Source organism: Hippocampus comes, unplaced genomic scaffold (genome assembly GCF_001891065.2).
Source record: "Hippocampus comes isolate QL1 unplaced genomic scaffold, H_comes_QL1_v1.1 scaffold214, whole genome shotgun sequence".
Lineage (NCBI taxonomy): Eukaryota > Metazoa > Chordata > Actinopteri > Syngnathiformes > Syngnathidae > Hippocampus > Hippocampus comes.
In genome coordinates, this window is record NW_017804875.1 from 900,934 (window position 1) to 919,687 (window position 18,754).

The following is an 18,754-nucleotide window of genomic DNA, read 5'->3' on the forward strand; positions in this document are numbered from 1 at the left end:
TCTGTGTGTGCCCTGCGATTGGCTGGCAACCGGTTCAGGGTGTCCCCCGCCTACTGCCCGAAGACGGCTGGGAGAGCCCGTGACCCTCGTAAGGATAAGTGGATCGGAAAATGAATGGATGGGTGGGTGATTTTTTTGGGGGGTTGAGGGGGACACTAGTTAAAAGTATTTTTTAAATGCCACTTGACAAAATGTTTCTTGTGAGTGAATTTAAGTCAAAAGAAAGGTGTAGATAGAAATACGGTATTTAATGTACATTTGACTGAGCACATGATCGTGAACCCGGCTGCCAGAGGTTTAGGCCGGTGATTTAAATAAGGTAGGAAATTAAAAAAAAAAGAAAGAAAAGGTGGCGAGTGGCGGTCTTAATCTTCATCTGAGTCGTCGCTGTGGTTGCGCGTGGGGAGCGAGCACCTGATGGACGACATCATCTGATCGTGGATCTGCTTGTGGGGGTTCTCCTCCAGATCTGTCTTGACGGCACCAGACTCGGACAGCCTCCACTCCAGCTCTGAAAGCAAACACACAGCATTTCAAAAAGATACTCCACGTAACTATCATTTAGTATTCTGTTGATATTAATCTAGTCCAAGTACTAAGAAGCACTGTACTCTCACATTTGTTTTGTTTTTTAAACACAATTGCCTAAAAACTTCAAAAGAACTGTACTTGTATAATTGTTGGAGGAGAAAAAAAAAAACAAAACTGTTTGTCCACACGCTGACCTTCTAGCGTAAGGTTCATGCCGCCGAAGACGAGCGGGCCGATGAACTGCGCCTTCATGTTGCCCTGGCAGTAGACGAAGATGGTGGGCAGATTTTTGTCGGGGTAGTTGGCGATGCAGGTGGTGGAGATGGACTTGAGGAACTTGGTCTGAGGGAACTTGCGGGCCAGCGCGCCCATGTGCTGGTTGATCAGGGCGCACAGGGGGATGCTGGTCAAACAAACAACTTGGTTTCAATTTCCGTTTGGTGAAAAGTGCGCAGCAGGCGTGGCCGTCGTGACTTACCCCTGCTTGTAGAGGTGCAGCACCACCCAGATGCCTTCTCCTGCCTTGTTGACTTCTTTGACGTAATCCTGACCGGAGATCTCCATCACTTCCCCAAACACGTCCTTCATCTGCGACGACTTCCACTCGGCCAGACGCTTTTGTCTGAACGCACACACGCAAACGGTGTTTGGCGGAATCTTGTTTTTTGTATTTGCAACTGCAGCAACATAAACATCTATAACCTCGAGAGCGTGTGCGTGTGTGTGGCGTTCTTACGCTCACTCTGAAACAGGTTACTATTGCTTTTGGGGAACGGCGCTGTTATTTTGTCCTATACCGCCCTCTGCTGTTGACTGAAAGTGACATCACAGTGCGAACATCGGGTGTGAACAAACCAAGAATAGAGGTGAGCTGTGCGTGACATTCTCAATGAGAGCACGAGGGCACGTTGATGTCAATTTTAGTCAATAGCAGAAAGCAGGACAGGACAAAATATCAGCGCCTTTACACAAAAGCAAAATTAAGCAGACTACTGTGTTTACACTTGTGGGAGGCACATATGAATATATTATGACAAATATACATTTTTTTTTGCCTCGAGTTCCTTTTAATATGCTGCCCACCGTGAGAACATCTTTCAGATGGAAGTCAACACGTCTAGGCGCAAGGAAGGTTGACATTAAGAGGAATGCGATGTGTTGCCTCTAAATAAACACGAAAGAGTTTGGGATGGCTAACAGTGGCGTCTTTTGGGCTCACCTGTACATCTCAATGGCTGCCTCATCATCCTCTTCAAACTCATCTTCGTTTTCCTCCAGCTCCTCCAGCGTCATGTTCTCATACGTTTTCACTGAACAGAAGAGGACACGTGATGGTAAGCGTAGAACCTGAAAATAATTCCACTTTAATGACCTGATAATAATTACATTACACAACCTGTATAACACTACAAATATTTTATTATTCAATGAAAAATTAAAAAAATAATATTTCACAAATTTAAAAAATAGATGTTTTTTTAAATAAAGTCATATTACCATAGAAAAATTAATGTAGAAATCCCTTCATAAAACACTTCAAGAAGATAACATTTACACGGTTTTCAGTTGGCGGATTGATAATTGTAATCTGTCGCCCCCTGCTGGCTAACACATGTAGGTAGTGCAGCTTTAAGTCATTACTCCACTCAAGTATTTTCTCCTCTTAAATCAGCCGATAAGAGGTTAAAAAAACACTTTTACCGACAGACTGCTGCTGGAGAGCCAAGTCTTGCTCCTCCTCGTCATCTTTCGCGACCTCTTTCGGTGGAAGAATCCCCTTTTTCCTGAGAATGTCATTCCATTCGGTGTCCTCGTTGGGGTCCTGTAAGAAGAACCATCACGATATTTCCATAAATGACAAATGACGCCCACCAAAAGCTACATTTCCATCGACTTGTTTACAAGAAAACACGTAGAGTGCTGAAGCTACATACTGAGGTAACTTTGAGAAAACACTCCGGGTGACAACGACTGTTACGTTCAAAGACGATTTACCGTAGACAACGACTTCAACAGTAAACTGAATTTTTCTAACCTGCATTTTGTCACACAAGTTTCCCCAAAGAATCACACCACTCCTTTAGAAAGACCGGAAACGGAAAGAGGGAAGCCAAAAAAGTACGGTCAGAAACAAAAAACGATCTTTTTCCTAGCACACGATTGATTTTATTGGAAAACAAAAAAAATCAAAATCATACGTGTTTCTTCCAAAACCCACTATTAAATGTTTAGTATCAATTATAAAGCTGAACAAAGCATTCTCGTTTGCGGTAAAATAAAATAAATTCAAGGGGACACTAATAAGCGTGGCACCGATTTCCGCTTTAGCCTAAATATATCCATATTAGGAATGGCAGGCTGTCGTTCCATTTGTGGCTGTCGAGAATGTCATTGAACAGGTGCTACACACTTCATGCTATGTATAGTTCCGATTCTACCATCGCAAAATGAAAACAATAATACTAATGTAACAAACCACTGTGTTTTGCTGAATTATGAACGACTTGAGTAACAGCAAATAACGAGGAAAAAAACATAATAATGCATTTTTTAATCTATAAAAATACATCACTATAAAAGATTTTGTCCAAATAGTTACCGACTTTTTAAAAATTACCCTTTTTTATATCATTGAGGAGCAACACTTTACACAAATTACGGGTGAACACATGACACACGAACAGCCAATCCAGACGAGGTCCAGTGAGAGCGTGAGAACCGAAACCACGGGAATATATGTAGAGATTTGTTGTTAAGTTTTGGCAATAATGGTCTTGTTTGCAAATCTTTTTTTTCATTATTACTTCTTTTAAAATTCAGTTCGTTTGGAATATAATGTTCTGTGATGCACAGTTCGGTTTCTGTTGAATGTGTGCTCAGTATGAGGTGATGATATTTGTCAATAAGTGCCGTCGTTTATTATTAATAAAGGAATTTTAAAAATGCACTATGTTGTAATAATGGCGGACTTCGTTGTGAAATGCGCAATTTGTTCAACAAAACCTCAAAATGCTGTCGTTCTTCTTTTTCTCTCCTCCTTGTAAAATGTTTACGTTGAATGAATTACGTGCTTTTTGATTTTTGTGACAGGCCAGAACGAACCCAGTTTCGACATTAGATATTAAAAAGTGGAAGAAGTGAATCTTTACGGGGCATTCGTGTGGTTGCCAGGAGCCGCGAGCACCTGTGCATGTGACGAGCGAAGATCCAATCAGAGAAGAGCAAATTATCCCTTTGCGGAAGTGAGAGCGGCTGAAATGGGGAAGTCGGGAAAGTACAAGTATAAGCGCTCACACTGTTTCCCATTTTAGAAGCTACTCTTGTCATTAGTCAATCCCTGACATCAATATGGAGTAAAAAAGTAAGTGCAATACACGCAAAAAATGCTGAAACTATGTCAATGACGTAATGAACTCCACCACCCGGCGCTTTTTGATGAGAACAACGGAGTGACACATCTTACCCGAGAGCAGAAGAGACAATCTTGGATCGGCGTGTCCAGCTGTTGAGTCTCGACTCGAGCGAGGCTCACGTCAAACACTGTTCGAAGTTCGAAGCCCGCGTGGGAAACAATGAAGCCAGCCGCCTACTCGCTGCTGTAGACCGGCGGGGTGGACTTTCCAGTCCCCCCACGGGTGATCCCATCCTGCGGAGAAATGTGGCTGAACCCGGAGGAAGTAGCGCTGAAGAATGCGCTGAAGCTGTGGGTCACCGAGCGGAGCAACGACTTCTTCCTGCTGCAGAGGAGGAGAGGCCGCGGGGAGCCCGCTGGGAAGATCAGCGGTCGGTAGTACACGAAATATAGCTCACCTGGTTGGGTGTGGAGGGCGTGAATATGTGACTGTCGGGAGTGGGTGGGTCGACGCTCTCTTGAAAATAAACATCCTGGACTTGAAAATCCCCCAAAACATGACGGAGTCAATTTTACTCCAAAGTGAATACTTCTTGTTATATTCAAGCTCCTTTAAAAGGGTGCAAAGTTGTCGCACGAGTGACCGATGGGTCGGTCTAATTTCAGTCGTGCTTCTGGTAATTATTGTCTGACCGTGTTTTAGTGTCTCTTTTAGGACAATAATTAGCCAATTGCACATTTTTTTCGTGCGCTGCGTGAAACTCAACTCAATTTTATTTAAAGAGCACTTTAAAACAACTACTACTGCATAGAAAGTGCGGCAGTAGAAGGAAATACTGTACCATGATTTCTTAAGATGGGACACAGGGGCAGCAAATACAATGAAAACGGGGGGCCCAACATTGAATCCTGTGGCACACTATACATTTAAGGCACAGGATGTGATTTAAAGTTAGTCAAACAAATGCCAACCCTCAATTCTTCAGGCATGCTTGCTGTCACCATGTGACCCCCCCCCAAAAAAAAATCAAAACATTGCTTGAAAATGATGGCTCTTCCCCCAATCGAGCTGTCAAATCATTGATGGAGAGACATGGTGTGGGGGAGGGATGATGGAAATTAGCCAAATTTTGAAATCACAGTTCACAGACACAATTTGGGAAGTGGCAGCCGACAGAGGATTTTCTTGGTCGTTTACTTTGACACTTGATGGGTGGCCAGTGAAGGGAAACATTCTGGAATGTTCCCCTTCGCTGAGAGGCTTTTGTGCATGTTGCCATGCGACGGTGTCACACCTTCAAGCCTCTCAGCTTGGACAGTTAAAAAGAAAAAACTATCGAGGCTAAAATGACAAGGTGAGAGCACACTTTTTTCTCTCTGTGAGCGGAAAAAAATACTGCAAGCCTAAAACAAAGTCCCCAGTCAATTGTAAGGAAGTTAACCACAACTAAAAAGTAAAAAATTTACCTTTTGTATACATCAGACAGACACATAATGGTCATGTATGAAGTCGCATTTTAACCTGTGTAATCTTACTGCACAGTGAAAGCAGCGGATGTGTTGTCAAGGTGACCTTGCAAGGTCAAAGGTGTTATGCCGCGTTTGTGTGCAGGCCTCCTGGTGGGGGCGCTAGACACGGTGCTGGACTCCAATGCCAGGGTGACGCCCTTCCGAATCCTCCTCCAGATTCCAGGCTCGCAGATTAGTTGGATCATCGCTAGCGGTTAAGTCCGCACAGTGTGTGCGTGTGTGACTGAAGATGTGTGTGTGTGTGTTTGGGAGTGGGAGCGTGTGTTTTATGTTTCTGTCGCTTTCCGTTCAGGGGCCGCCATGGAGGAAGTGAACAAGCACTGGGATTGGCTGGCACACAACCTGCTGCACTCACTGTCCGTCTTTGAGAACAAGGAGGACGTGGCCAGCTTTGTCCGAGGAAAAGTCAAGGTGGGAGACCCGATACGGGTCACCGAGACCACTTGCAATCATGAAAGAAGGGGGAAAAAATGCCTACCACAAGCTCTGTCGCGCTGTCAACAACTGGATCGTGATTGTGGGTGTCAGGGCCTGATCGCGGAGGAGTCCCGCGGTCGCCAGGCTGCCCAGGAGGACGACCCGGAGAAGTTCCGCGAGGCTCTGCTCAAATTCGAGCGCCACTTTGGTTTGCCGTCGTCCGAGAAGCTGGTCACCTTCTACTCGTGCTGCACGTGGAAGGGGCGGGTGCCGCGCCAGGGCCTCCTCTACCTCAGCATCAACCACTTGGCCTTCTACTCATTCCTGCTGGGGAAGGAAGGTGCGTTGTCTTGGAATTATTGTCGATTCAGCACATTTTAAGCAATTATCGCCATTTTCATTTGAACCATTTTAAACTTAGCTGCTCTGGCCTCTTTTCACAGTCAAATTTGTGGTTCCCTGGGCGGAGGTGATTCGGCTGGAGCGGGTCTCCGGCGGATTCATGACCGAGGCCATCCGGGTCAGCACCAGGCAGCGGCAGCGGGACTTCTCCATGTTCCTCAACCTGGATGAGGCTTTCGGGGTGGTGGGGCAGCTGGCCGACATTGCCCTGCGCCGGCTGCTGGACAGCGAAGGTCTGGAGCTCGACAGAGTGCTGCAGCAGCCGGCTCGCATCACCAAAAGGTCAGACTTTCTCATTTATTTGTACATGCTTCAAATTTGGGAGCAGTGAGAGAAAAAAAAACAAAACAAATGGAGGTGTAGCTTGTCTTTGAAGGATCACACGAAAGGACCCTGAAATGGCCACTTGAAACCAACATATCAGACATTGTTTTTTCTACGGCATTGGCTACCTTCTCTTTTTGGAGAGTCTATTCCGACACATTTTAACCTATCGACCAAATGTGCTCTTCCGTTTAGGGTTCTTGAGGAGCAGGCGTTACGAGAGTACGTTTTGGCCCTGTTCCGCCTCCCTCGCGGTGAGAGGCTCCACGAGGTGGCGTCGTGCGCCGTATGGACGCCGCACGCCCGCTGCCACACTGCCGGCACGCTCTACACCACCGACAACTACTTGGGCTTCTCAAGCCGAGAGGAGGGACAATGCATCCTCCTCATACCCCTCTCCGAGGTGAGAATGTCAACTTGCCCGTTGAGCCATTGGAAATGCTAACGTGCTAGCAGCGGATGCGCTAACACTTTCGAACGAGATGCGCTGAAGCGGACAATGTGCTCACCAGGTGGTGTCTGTGGAGAAGGCGGAGAGCACGTGCGCGCTTCCCAACCCGGTGATCGTGAGCGTGCGCTCCAAGAAGGCCTTCCAGCTCATCGAGCTGCAGGAGCGCGACGACCTGGTGGAGAGTCTGGACTGCCGGCTGCGCTCGCTGCATCTCAAGCAGTCGGCCTTCCGAGGCAGCCGGCGCACCAACAGGACCGCGGTACGCTCATTTGACCAATGAGATGCGTTCATTGGTGGAATTGTTTGAATTAAATTATTTTTCAAAATATTGTTTGAAATAAATCCAAACTGTAAATGATTCTTGTTTTTTAACATGTTATGATATAAATAGAAACGATTGCCCGTTATTTCATTAAAAAAAAAAAAAAAAAAAATTGTCGGGTTTTAAAATAGCGTTAATGTGATCACACTTGATTCGTCATCTATTTTTTTTAAAGCCAAATTATTAAATTAAAGAATTGGGAGACTTAAAAATAAGTTCATTTTAATTACAATTCTAATTTTTAAACTTCATTCAAAATGGAGATTCTAGTGGATTACCAAATATCGGGAAAAAAAAATCAGTGCAAAAACATACCAAGATAAATTTTAACTATCCAATTTAAAGAAAAGGAAAAAGCTAACTTAACGCTTCAGACATTTCAGGAGTCTTGATCACATAAACGCTCGCTGGGCCACAAGGAACTTGGCTCATCGATGGTCTTTGCTAGCGTGTCTGGAACATGAACACTCGTGTCAGTTTTTGTTTTTGTTGTTTTGGCATCAGAGCTGCCCCAATCCGTACTACACCTTCTACTACGACACGGCGTGCTCGGATGAAGAAGAGATGGAGGAGCACGTGCTTCGGAACACCGTCAATAGCGAAGCGCTCATGACAGCCTTTCATCACAACGCCCCAGGAAGTCACAACAAGGTTAGCCAAAGCGACCAAATGATTTTCTTCCAATACGTAGATTATCACCTGCTGTAGCGCGACACGATAGAAATCGTGCGAGTTCCTCAGCGATTCCCACTGCTAACCTATATCAATCTATCGTAATGTATCGTAGTTGTTTTTACGATTATCATACAATCGCTGTACCGTCATACTGGCGGTTACGTTGGCAAATTATTCTAGGACTAAACCACATCTTTGTTTCGTTCAGAATATGGAAGCAGAGAAAGAGAAGATGTGGGAGGATCACTTCGCCGAATTTGGCCGTGGCGTCCACATGTTTCGCACTGACAAGGTCCAGCGTTTGATTGCTGCGGGGATACCCGAGTCACTACGGGGCGAGCTGTGGATGACGTTTTCTGGTGAGAAGGACAAATAACCCAGCTTTGACATTAAATGGCAGGCAACCATGTGATTAGACGACATGCTAACAGTTGCTATGCTAACAGAGAGCAAGATAGCAACGTAGGAAGTGAAAGGAATCAAGCAGATTGATAAGCATTTCACACCTTGCCCTGTCGCCGCGTGCCATTTCTAATGCTAACATGCGAAAAAAAAAATACATTTAACCCTACAGACGCGTTGTCTGATCTGGACTCGCACCCTGGCTACTATGCCGGCCTGGTGCAGACATCGATGGGTCAGAGCAGCCTGACCACCGACGAGATCGAGCGGGACCTCCACCGCTCCTTACCGGACCATCCTGCTTTCCAGAACCCCACCGGCATTGCCGCGCTCCGCCGCGTACTCACCGCCTACGCCCACCGCAACCCCAAGATTGGATACTGTCAGGTATGACTGGCATGATTATTTCCTTAATGTTAAAAGTGGCCCAATGCTAACATCCGAACATAAACAAAAACATATTGGCTACAATTAACTTGCCGAGTCGGTACTATTTCGAATGCGGAAAAGATAAAGGCATATGTGTAAGATTTTTACATCGTGGACTGTAGTTACGCACTAGTTCCACTGAGAAATGCTACAATGCTAACATACCAACAGTTGGTATGCGAACAGATAGCAAGATATCAACCTGAGGCAGGTGGGTGAGGCTTTTACATGTTGCCTTTCAGTCACATACTACTTCAAAGGAGAATTGCTAAAATGCTAACAGTTGGCAATGCTAACACATAGCAATATTTTAAAAGTACAAGAAAGATCGGTGAGGATTTTACAGCATGCCCTCCAACCTCGCACTAATTTCTGTTGATATTTGTTGAAATGCTAACATGTCAGCAGTTGGTGTGCTAAAACGTAGCTTTCCGATACTAGTCAATGAACATACTGGCATCCGTGCTGCTGCTGTACGCCAAAGAAGAAGCCGCGTTCTGGCTGCTGGTGGCCGTCTGTGAGCGGATGCTTCCTGACTACTTCAACAGGCGGGTGATCGGTAAGCGGCTTTAGGTTTAGGGTTTGTTTTGATATGCGTGTATGGCAGGATAACAATTTCAAGCAGACTTCACCTCTTTGGATGTAATTTGGAAGTATTTATGATGAGAATGGATGAAATCCCACCATGCTAAGAGTGGCTTTGCTACAACGTATCGGCACAGGATGCAAGTACAAAAGGTGGTCAAGAAGATTGCTGAGGATTTTGCACTCCGCCCTGTAGTTTGTGATTTCGAATGAAAATTGATTAAATGCTAACATGCTTAACTTAGCATTAACGGTGGGAAATGACTGGAGTGCCGTCCCACTTTTCTTCTCTGCAGGCGCCCAGGTGGACCAGTCGGTGTTCGAGCAGCTGATCGCCGAGCGGCTCCCCGATCTGGCCGATCATTTTCCGGATCTTTCCACCTTGTCGTCTGTGTCTCTCTCATGGTTTCTCACCATCTTCGTCAGCGTGCTGCCCTTCCACAGCGCCGTGTGCGTGGTGGATTGGTTCTTCTTCCACGGCATCAAAGCCATCTTCCAGCTGGCTCTGGCGGTGCTGGAGGCCAACGCTGCCAGCCTCTGCGCCCGCATGGACGATGGACAGGCACTTATGGTTCTCGCTAGGTACTTCTAAGGATTGATCCTTTGTTCGTTGGTAAGACTGTAAGGGAATTTGCTGGTTTCTGTGGTATCAGTCGTAATCGAGGTGGGAATGCAAGAAAGCTGGGACGGCGGTCTATTTTTCAGCGCAGGAGTTCTTCGCGTCCATAACAACAACGGCGGACCACTTTGTGTTTGTGGTTTTTAGCTTAGCATCAAACGGCTACATTAATGCCGCCTACTGCCCTGTTGCAGTTTTCTGGAACACGTTGGAAGTGAGCAGTTTCCTCCTGGCGAGTTCTCTCAGCCCTCTGCAAATGGTAGCAGCAGCAACAACACGGCGGATCATGCTGCCGCGGGCCAAGCTAACATAACGCAACTCATCATCGATGCCTATGAAGTGAGTCACTAGCAGCTAATTCGTGAGCGAGAATACAGATACATTTTTGTTGCCACACATTTAGCCAGAAGAAGTTACACAAAGACGACTTTTTTTGTCGTTTGCTAACATGGGTGCTACTTTATATTTGCGTGAAAGACGCTAACAGTCCGTTAAACGGGAACCACAACCAACATAAAACGGATTCTTTAAGGGTGTTTAATGCATCACTTGTATTTATATGGAGTTTGAAAACCATTCTTAAAAATGTTAATGTGTTGCTTAGCGTCTGGGCTAGCAATGATAACTGCTGGCTAAACGGGAAGCCTAGCCTGTTGAAGAGTTTTCTCATGCTAGTTAGCCTCCATGCTATCATTCAACTAAACAGCTCCATATATTAAACTCGATTAACTTCCAAAATAGAGCGTTTGCTAAATTGGTAATTCACACATGTGATTGCTGTTTCTTTTAAAGACATGAAATGTGTTTCCCCCCACCCTACCCCCAAAAAATAAAATTCGTTCAATATGTTTTCCTGGTCAGAGGTTCGGTGACTTGACGGTAAGAAAGATCGAGAGGCTTCGCTGTCGACACAGAATCCAAGTCCTGCAGGCACACGAGGACACAACCAAAGAAAACGCGGTGAGAAACGATGAAAATGCATCATCCTGACGGCCACTGCTAACTACAAGTCTAAGACATGCCTGCGTGTTTTCGTAGTTAAGAGTGGTGACGCCAGATGTGTCCATCTCTGCGGAAAACCTCGCCGACATTTATGACCTCTTCAAGGTAAATTCTTCGCCACTTTTCAGATTCATTCATTAAAAAATAACCAAAATTAACAAAATACAAGATTAAATTCTCTTTCTTGAACAATTGTGTCTGCCGATTAATAAGCCGCTTGATTATTTCCATCCAGACGGAACATTTTATCAGTTTGTACTGGGGCGACATCAGCGCGGTGGCCGCAGCGGAGGCGGCGTCGTGGAGACGCGGCGTCTCCTACTTGGAGCGCCAGTACCGACTGGATCTGCCGCAGTTCAAGAGCCTGTACGGGCTGCTGGCCCCGTGGCCGGCGGGCGGCTGCCAGCGGCACAGCGACACCCTGGCGCACCGCACCTTCACCCTGTTGGACTCGGACAGACACAATCTGCTCTCCTTCAGGGACTTTGCCCTCTGGCTCGGTGGGTGGAGTCGCACTCGCGACTTGTTTGCTTAAGTGTTTTATTTGGTGGGGGGGGGGGGATCCAGTCGATGACGCGAGTTGACTTCAAGCGGTTATCATTTCAGTAATTCATCACTGGGAAAACGAAAATGAGAAATTTCTCTGAAAACCCTCCTGATTATATTTTTTTAAATATTATCTATACGCATATAAATACAGTATTGTATAAAAACACTTGGGTATTTTGACTTTAATTTCATCATCTTAATATAAAGTCATTTTCTTGACATTTTTTCTCAAAATGGCACTTTTTTTTTTCCTCAATTTTTTTTTCACTTGGGGGAAGCAAGATTTTTTTTGGGAGAGATTTAAAAAAAAAAAGCCCTTTTTTCTCTTTATTGCGTCAGACACTTTGTACTGCGGCGAGCTGAGCGACAAGGTCAAGCTCCTCTACCGTCTGCACTTACCTCCCGGTGAGTCTTCCTCATGTCTTGACCGGAACGTCGAAATTCAAGGTCGCTTATCTGACATCGCTTTTCGCCTTCCGCAGCTCTGACGGTCAGCGCCGAGCGCTCATCTTCTTCGTTGTCGTCCGAGATCAAGATTCCTTCTGGGTCGTTGGGCAGACCCCTCTGCGTGGACGTGGCCTGTGGTGGGACAAGGATTGAGAGGCGAACTTGAGTTTCCACTTGCTTACCCCGGTTGTTTTTGTTTTGGCTGCTGAAGAAAGGGCTCATGGGAAAGAAGAGGTGAAGGACTACCAAGAGCAACTGAAGCAAATGCTGCGGGATTTGGTCGTGGGCAAGGACAAGGATGCCCACCAGCCGCTCCCCCTCATGAAACAGGTACAGTTGAAGATTTGATAATCCCGTAGAGAAGCAAAGGATGTAAGGATAACTTTTAAATAGCGTAAAGTTATTGCAGCGAGCCTTCTACGCGCAAATCGCCTTGCATGTGAAAATCAAGCAGATATTCAGAAAATGTCAACATTGTCTCGGCAGCGCGAGTTCATCCAGTTTTCTAAGACACTGTGCGGCCTGTTCCACGGCGACCCCGAGGAGAACGAGCTCTTCCAGGCCATCGCCAAGGTCACCAGCCTCGTCCTGCAGATCGGCGAGGCCACCACCAGGTCGGCGGGACCGCCGGACCAGGGCGCGGCGGGACCGTCTGACAGCGAGTGGACAATCAGCTTGGCCCAGATTCTGGCATCTGTGCTGACCGAGCAGACGCTGGTCAACTTCCTGGAAAAAGCGAGCGATCTGACGAGCCGCATCGCCGCTGCCAAGGAGAAGCAGTACCAGCAGAGGGCGCCGCTGCTCGCCCTGCAGCATGCCCATAGCTAGGGTCACCCTTCCTATTGTCTGTCCTAGTTGACTATGAGCCACTAACCGGACACGCCTTCCAATTTCACTGTGAGTCAATTCCAATGTTTTTGTACACAAATATTTTCTAACTTTAGTGTTTCATGTACTGGCCTGCATGCACCTTCTCAGTTTTTTTTTTTAATTTAGAGCCAAAATGTGCAAAAAAAAGAAAAAAAAAACTATCATGAAACCAAAACACTGGATTTTTCTTTTTAAATAAAATTGAGAGCTGCAGACAAGGAGTCTTGTTTGGTTAAAAAAAAAAAAAAAAAAAAACAAATGCCCAAAAACACCCTGAAATTCGGACTCCAGTTTCCTCCTCAGAAATCACAGTAACTGGTGACATATGAGACCAGAAGTCTGGAGGTGGCCTCATACATCCATTGGGACACCTCCAGGCATAGGTTTAAAAATTGACATTCAACAAGACAGGTGTTGAATACAGACATAAGAGGCGTTGTGCATAACAAATTGTATAAAAAAGTAAAAAGAATTGGGTTTAGATTTCACATCACATGGGTGTCAAAAGTAGTCACGTTCATGACTTACAGTACAGATGATGAGATTTAAACAGTTGAGTACACGTTGAAGTATCAACTTTTTACTCAAGCATAAAAGTAATGGTTTCAAAACTACCTCAAGTATAAAATCAGAATCAGAATCGCCTTTATTGTCATTGTATAGAATACAACGAAATTTGGGTGCCACTCCTCAAAAAATAAAATAGAATAAAATAATGGTTTAATAAATACAAAACTCAACAACACACAACAGCAGCAGTAGTGGTAGTGTGGACTGAGGCTTATATTGCACGCAAGACACATATTGCACATGAAATGAAATGGCTCAGAAGTAATGCAAGGAGAAAAAAATGCTTTGAAGCTGGAGTCAAATCATTTATAGAGGCCATCATTTTTGTGTTCTATTAAAAAGTTACACTGAAGGCTACCCGTTTCAGCTGCATAAACGCCCATTAAAAATGATCACATCTCGTCATCCGGCCAAAGCATACAGACTACGTGTACTATTAGCTAGCGCGAGTACATTAGCAGTTGCGCTATTAAATAAAGTCATATTTTAATACTTAAGTCTAATTAGGTCTCACACCGTCGACACCCCTTGCTAATAAACTTTCATCTTACCTCAAAATGCATTTTGAAGTTTCACGGCGAGTCCTTGAAAGGCATTAGCTTTTTGGTACTTGGGTCCGCCAGATAGCAGCGCATTTGAAAAGAGTTATTTTAGGAAATAAGTCTCCAAGTATGACCGGAGATGCAATCCGCGATGGTTGGCTCGTTTTTCTGGTTAAAAACCGCCGCCACGCTGGTACTTATTTGGGAAACGGACGTGACCGTGTAGTTTTGAGAGAAGCGAGTTGTCATTGATATGCTGATTTGTTTCACGTGCTGCAGGTGCATCCTCGCGTGATTTGACCGGATTGGTTGTTTTGAAGCACGACAAACTGGAATGAACACGATCCAAAATAAAATTGCAACGCGGCGTTTTGTGTGTGTGTAAGGAGTAGAAAGTGCATAAATTTGCGTTAAAATGTAGGGAGTGGACATATAAAGCAAGATGAAAAATAAATACATCACGAAAGTATAGATACACAAAATTTGGTAACGAAGTATTTTTACTTCACCTCTGCATGGGAGTTCAACCATTTCTGGAAAGATTTGTTAAATTTTAAATCTTGGAAAAGATTATCTTAATTCTCGAAAAATACGACTTGTAAATGACCAATTTTTAACTACAAAAAAATCTGACTTTTTTCTTGGAGGATTATATTTTGTCCACGAAAAATTGGACTTAATTGTTGAAAAAAAGTGACTTAATTCTCCCAATACAGCAATTCATGTTTGTTTGTTTGTTTTTTAAACTGAATCTCCCAAATGAACAGAAAACAAGACAGGCCGAGCACTGCATGAACTTGGCTTTATTAGCTACTGGCGAAGGGTTACACTTTGCCATCAAAAACCAAAACACACACTGGACTAGTACTTGTACTCGTAGTGTTCTACTCGTACTACTCGTGTACTAGTTAGTGGGCTAGTTAGTGCTCAGAGTTCAGTTAAAGGAGGGAAACAATGGTGATTTTTCTCTTACATCTCAAGAGTGCTTAGATTGTGGAGGGTGTACATCAATAGATACATACTTAACACCATTAAAGGTATAGTAAGTATGGTAGTCTTAGCCGATTGTTTCATTCACTCCATACAACACTGACTAGGTCATATCGAAAAAAGATATTGGGCTTGACAGGCGACACAAACTAACAAACAGGCGACAAACTCCACAAACATTTGGCACACATTTTTCCACATGGTTTTTGCCATTTAAACGGCCTCCACGTAGTTGGCGGGCAGCATGCCGGTCTTGCCGGTGCGCTGCACGGTTCCATACATCCAGCCCTCGTCGATGGACTGCACGTTGACGATGACGTCGCCGTCCTTGAAGGTAACCTCGTCGCTGTCGGCCGCCAGGTAGTCATACATGGCGCGCACCGTTTTCTGTAACCGGGTGAAAGTGTTAGGACCGTATTTGAGCTTTCGGAGGTCATATGAACAAACATATGTTGCGTACCCCGGTGGTGGAGGGGTGCGAGGGGATGGAGGAGACGGTGGTCTGCTGGGTAGCCACGGACGAGGACCTCTGCTGCAGCTCCACGGTCTTGGCATGCTGGTAACCTGTGAAGAAACGGCATGGGAGGTCACGTTTACGAGTCAACGCTCAAACAGGGTTGCGGTCGTTCATTTGAGCTTCACCCATAGAGGAGGTGACAAATCCGGAGGTGGTGACATAGCCGTTGCTGTAGAGGGACAGGTGGTGGTCGGGGTCCTGGGAGATCTCGGATTTCTCGTCAGCCATGCCACTTAGGGCACTAGTGGAGCGGGAGTGCTCCTTGCTGCGACGCTGGGCTTGGACTAGGGTGAAACGGCAGAATGAGAGACTCTGGAAAGGTGTTCTGGAGTGAGATTTTCTCTTGGTAGTTATTTGAGGGTAGGTCCTTGTGGTACCACGTACTGTAGATCTAGTACCGACTCCTATGGTTCAAAGAGGTATCCGGACAGAGAACGCTTGTATTACCGGGAAGGTGTTCCGGAGTGAAATTCCGACTGACATCTTTTTTTAGTTCTTTGAGGTAAGTCTACACCGACCAAAGAATCAAAGTCCAGGTGTCTTTTCTGTTCATACAAGCCAGCCTGGTCAATAGTTCTTGTACCGCTTTGAACCATAGTCAGTGGTAGGTTGCCTGTAGCACTACAAGGACGTACTTTAAAGAACTGGGACTTAGGTCAATAGGAATTTCACTTGTCATATAGTATCAGAAAGGTGCTCTGGAGATTTCTTTTACTTGAGTCTTTCAGGTCAGTGAGTCTACTCTTACACTGACCTACTCCCAACTCTGATTCAAAAAGGACCATGGACCAGACGAGCTTGTCTAAATAGGAACCCTCACAGTTTTTGGACACCTTATTTATTTTGTTCTGGATCCACTCCAAACAAAAGGCCCGTAGATCTTGTACATGTTCACCAGATAGCCACATCCAGTATCTCCAATCCTCAATTTACCCGACATCAGGTGCAGACTCCTGGACTGGATGTTGTCCTCGGCCGGGTCGTAGTCAAACACCGATCCGGGGTTGGTACGCCACACTCGCAGACCTAAGGGAGCGGAAGGTCGTCAAATTAGGGATTCAGTCCATTTCGGTTACGCTGATCAAGGCTGAAATTCAAACCCAGCAACTGTGACTGTGAGGCAGACGTGGTAGGAACACAGTCCACTGGGCCGACTTTCGAGTGGCTAATTACGGAGCACCGATGGGGAAAATGGATTTGCTATATGAATATATGTTGTTACAAACTCGGTCTCGGAACAAATCAAACTTGTGAATGAAGGTAGCACTGTCCTGTAAAGCGGGCCTGGGAGTCTTGATCTGGTAACTCTAGATGCCTTACCAGTAATAGTCTCCTGGTCATGATCGACGGCACGCCTCCTTTCCATCTCGACCACGCGCCTCTGGATGCCACGGTAGCTGATGTCACTGAAGTCTTGGGTGTTCTTCTTCACACGCTCTGTGATCAGGTCGGTGATGGTGGGCGTGAAGCTGCCCTTGGTCTTCTCAAAGTTCTCGTGGTAGCGCACCTAGAACACAAATACGGTTCGACAAATGTGCCTCACCGGGGTATCAGAGGCGGAGGGACTCGAGGCACATGACCGTTCAGATTTAATTGCCAAATTTGGGACTTCACTTGGCTTTGACTTTGCATTCTTGAGAGCCGGCATGACGTACGACTAGCTCGGAATTTAGTGGACCCACCTTGATCGGAAATCGCTTGAAGCTAGAACATTAAGACTTGAGACTTTACAAGTGACTTTCTCCCACCACTGCGACATTATATCTGCCAAAAAAATAACCACACGACTTACTCCAGATATGATGCGTTGGGTCTCCCTGACACGTCTCATCTCCGGAGTGTCCAGAACAAAGGCGGCCTTGCCCTGGACCTGCTTGCGGAAGCTGTCGGAATACAGCACCTGGCGGGAAAGCAGGGACACATGGTAACGTGTTGTTTTTTTTTTTAAGCCCATTTTTTTTTTGCCCTTAGCACAGTTGCTAGCGACAGGACACACTGACTGACAAGAGCGACCTGAGATGTTACTGGGGTACAAGATGAATGAATTAGCATATTTCAAATGGGATTACACATCCCAAAGTGTTCAGCGGCAGAATGGAATGAGGGAGGCGGGGGGACAAGAGGACGTGGTACTGGACGACAAGAGGTTAGTGCTGTGGAAGTACACAGATACTGTATGCTTCCGCTGTGGGCTTAAAACTGCTTGGGGTTAGGGAAGTAATACCAACAACCAGTGTGGAGGATTCAGTGGTTTAGGATCCGTTACTAAGGGGGTTGTTAGAGACTTCAGAATGGTGCTCGGATGCCAACGGTTTGTGTAAGTGGGAAATTCTGTGGATAAAGTGCACGTTTGAAAATTCTTCTCAAAGTGAAGTTTTTAAAAAATTATATGACCGTATCGGTGTTTTCAGACATTTTTGAAAGTACAGTGGTTGTTTTGTTATAGCCTTATTATGAGGTGAAATGTTAAAAAATTGTCGTAAATAAAGTAAATGCCCTCTGAAATCATTGATCAAATTATAGTTGTTCAATAAATCGTGTTTCGGCATGGTTTCTTTTGAAAGTCACACCACCACCTACTGGCCTGGCATGCACATTACAGCCTTTTAAGGCATTTTGGGAAGTATCAAAGCTCACCAAATCCTGCACACTGGATGTGGATTTGACCAGCATGACATGTTTGTTAGACAAAGGGGTTAAAGTTTCGTAAAGGAGGGAGTGAAAGAAGAAGACTGTAGTTCTTGCTGTGCCGCTCAAGGTACCGAGCTAATGTTCTCTTGGTTCCGTTTGACTCGCTCCATCTCTGGAGTGAACACCACGGGGGTTCCCTTGGCCGCGCTGTCCTTATATAACACCTGAAATGGGGCAGAAGGGGGCGGTGGTCAGACATTGGGTACCAGTGGAAAAAAAAAATCATCACCATCAAAACTGCTTTCAACAGAAGAAGCTTCCAGACAATGTGGATGACTCACCGAAAGCAGAAAGCTTGAGAAATTGGTCTGATAGTGCAGGGGTGGGCAAAGGACCTCCCGAGCATTGGATTAAATGCAACTTGGTAGTAAGTTCAGAATTGCACTTTTCTCTTTTATCTAAAAAGGCAAAAGCGGCCCTTTGCTCACCCCTGCTATGGAGTTATTCAGGATGATGTTCTTAAAAGCTCGAGTCACACATGAGCAAACTACTTCAAACTTGACATGTGCGGTCAAGTGGGAGGGGGTTAGAAGGTGG

At 45.5% G+C, this 18,754-nt stretch overlaps 3 protein-coding genes across 6 annotated transcripts in view; 1 reads left to right on the top strand and 2 right to left on the bottom strand.

Annotated features, from left to right (window-relative positions):
- Window positions 1–147: 147 nt before the first annotated feature.
- Window positions 148–4,223, bottom strand: pdcl3 (phosducin-like 3). Of its 2 annotated transcripts, none has more exons than XM_019880598.1 (6): window positions 4,126–4,223; window positions 2,233–2,353; window positions 1,751–1,841; window positions 1,010–1,153; window positions 726–934; window positions 148–511 (listed from the first exon to the last, which is right to left on the bottom strand). In XM_019880598.1, the coding sequence occupies exons 1-6, from the start codon at window positions 4,174–4,176 to the stop codon at window positions 366–368; spliced, it is 762 nt and encodes a 253-aa protein (XP_019736157.1). In that variant the 5' UTR covers window positions 4,177–4,223; the 3' UTR covers window positions 148–365. The 2 variants fall into 2 exon arrangements, with proteins under 2 accessions (XP_019736157.1, XP_019736166.1); XM_019880607.1 differs by lacking the exon at window positions 4,126–4,223 and adding an exon at window positions 2,567–2,667.
- On the top strand, window positions 4,169–13,087 carry tbc1d8 (TBC1 domain family member 8). Of its 3 annotated transcripts, XM_019880568.1 has the most exons (20): window positions 4,169–4,314; window positions 5,496–5,606; window positions 5,706–5,824; window positions 5,942–6,170; window positions 6,274–6,514; window positions 6,752–6,959; window positions 7,069–7,266; window positions 7,834–7,980; window positions 8,213–8,363; window positions 8,579–8,793; window positions 9,277–9,394; window positions 9,717–10,002; window positions 10,234–10,378; window positions 10,901–10,999; window positions 11,078–11,146; window positions 11,277–11,541; window positions 11,930–11,995; window positions 12,073–12,174; window positions 12,249–12,367; window positions 12,524–13,087. In XM_019880568.1, exons 1-20 carry the CDS (start codon window positions 4,188–4,190, stop codon window positions 12,863–12,865), a joined length of 3,357 nt encoding a protein of 1,118 aa, XP_019736127.1. In that variant the 5' UTR covers window positions 4,169–4,187; the 3' UTR covers window positions 12,866–13,087. The 3 variants fall into 3 exon arrangements, with proteins under 3 accessions (XP_019736127.1, XP_019736135.1, XP_019736144.1); XM_019880576.1 differs by lacking the exon at window positions 4,169–4,314 and having other exon boundaries at window positions 5,514–5,630; XM_019880585.1 differs by lacking the exon at window positions 4,169–4,314 and having other exon boundaries at window positions 5,514–5,624.
- A 1,717-nt stretch (window positions 13,088–14,804) lies between these two features.
- Window positions 14,805–18,754, bottom strand: part of neb (nebulin) — a 61,580-nt gene continuing 57,630 nt past the window's right edge. The window contains exons 137-143 of the mRNA XM_019880123.1: window positions 18,289–18,381; window positions 17,319–17,426; window positions 16,847–17,033; window positions 16,460–16,552; window positions 15,652–15,810; window positions 15,470–15,573; window positions 14,805–15,396 (exon numbers count right to left, since the gene is read on the bottom strand). Coding sequence (XP_019735682.1) covers window positions 15,223–15,396; window positions 15,470–15,573; window positions 15,652–15,810; window positions 16,460–16,552; window positions 16,847–17,033; window positions 17,319–17,426; window positions 18,289–18,381 — 918 coding nt within the window. The 3' untranslated portion in view covers window positions 14,805–15,222. The remainder of the gene's footprint in view (window positions 15,397–15,469; window positions 15,574–15,651; window positions 15,811–16,459; window positions 16,553–16,846; window positions 17,034–17,318; window positions 17,427–18,288; window positions 18,382–18,754) is intronic.

What these genes read in the sequence shown, in the direction of transcription:
- pdcl3 (XM_019880598.1), bottom strand. Translation starts at nt 4,176, where the DNA reads ATGGGATCACCCGTGGGGGGACTGGAAAGTCCACCCCGCCGGTCTACA. An exon ending in GCAGCCATTGAGATGTACAG is followed by an intron (nt 1,154 to 1,750) that starts GTGAGCCCAAAA and finishes GTGTGCGTTCAG; the next exon opens with ACAAAAGCGTCTGGCCGAGT. An exon ending in CATGAACCTTACGCTAGAAG is followed by an intron (nt 512 to 725) that starts GTCAGCGTGTGG and finishes GTTTGCTTTCAG; the next exon opens with AGCTGGAGTGGAGGCTGTCC.
- tbc1d8 (XM_019880568.1), top strand. Translation starts at nt 4,188, where the DNA reads ATGTGGCTGAACCCGGAGGAAGTAGCGCTGAAGAATGCGCTGAAGCTG. An exon ending in CCGTCTGCACTTACCTCCCG is followed by an intron (nt 11,996 to 12,072) that starts GTGAGTCTTCCT and finishes CGCCTTCCGCAG; the next exon opens with CTCTGACGGTCAGCGCCGAG. An exon ending in CTGCGTGGACGTGGCCTGTG is followed by an intron (nt 12,175 to 12,248) that starts GTGGGACAAGGA and finishes TGGCTGCTGAAG; the next exon opens with AAAGGGCTCATGGGAAAGAA.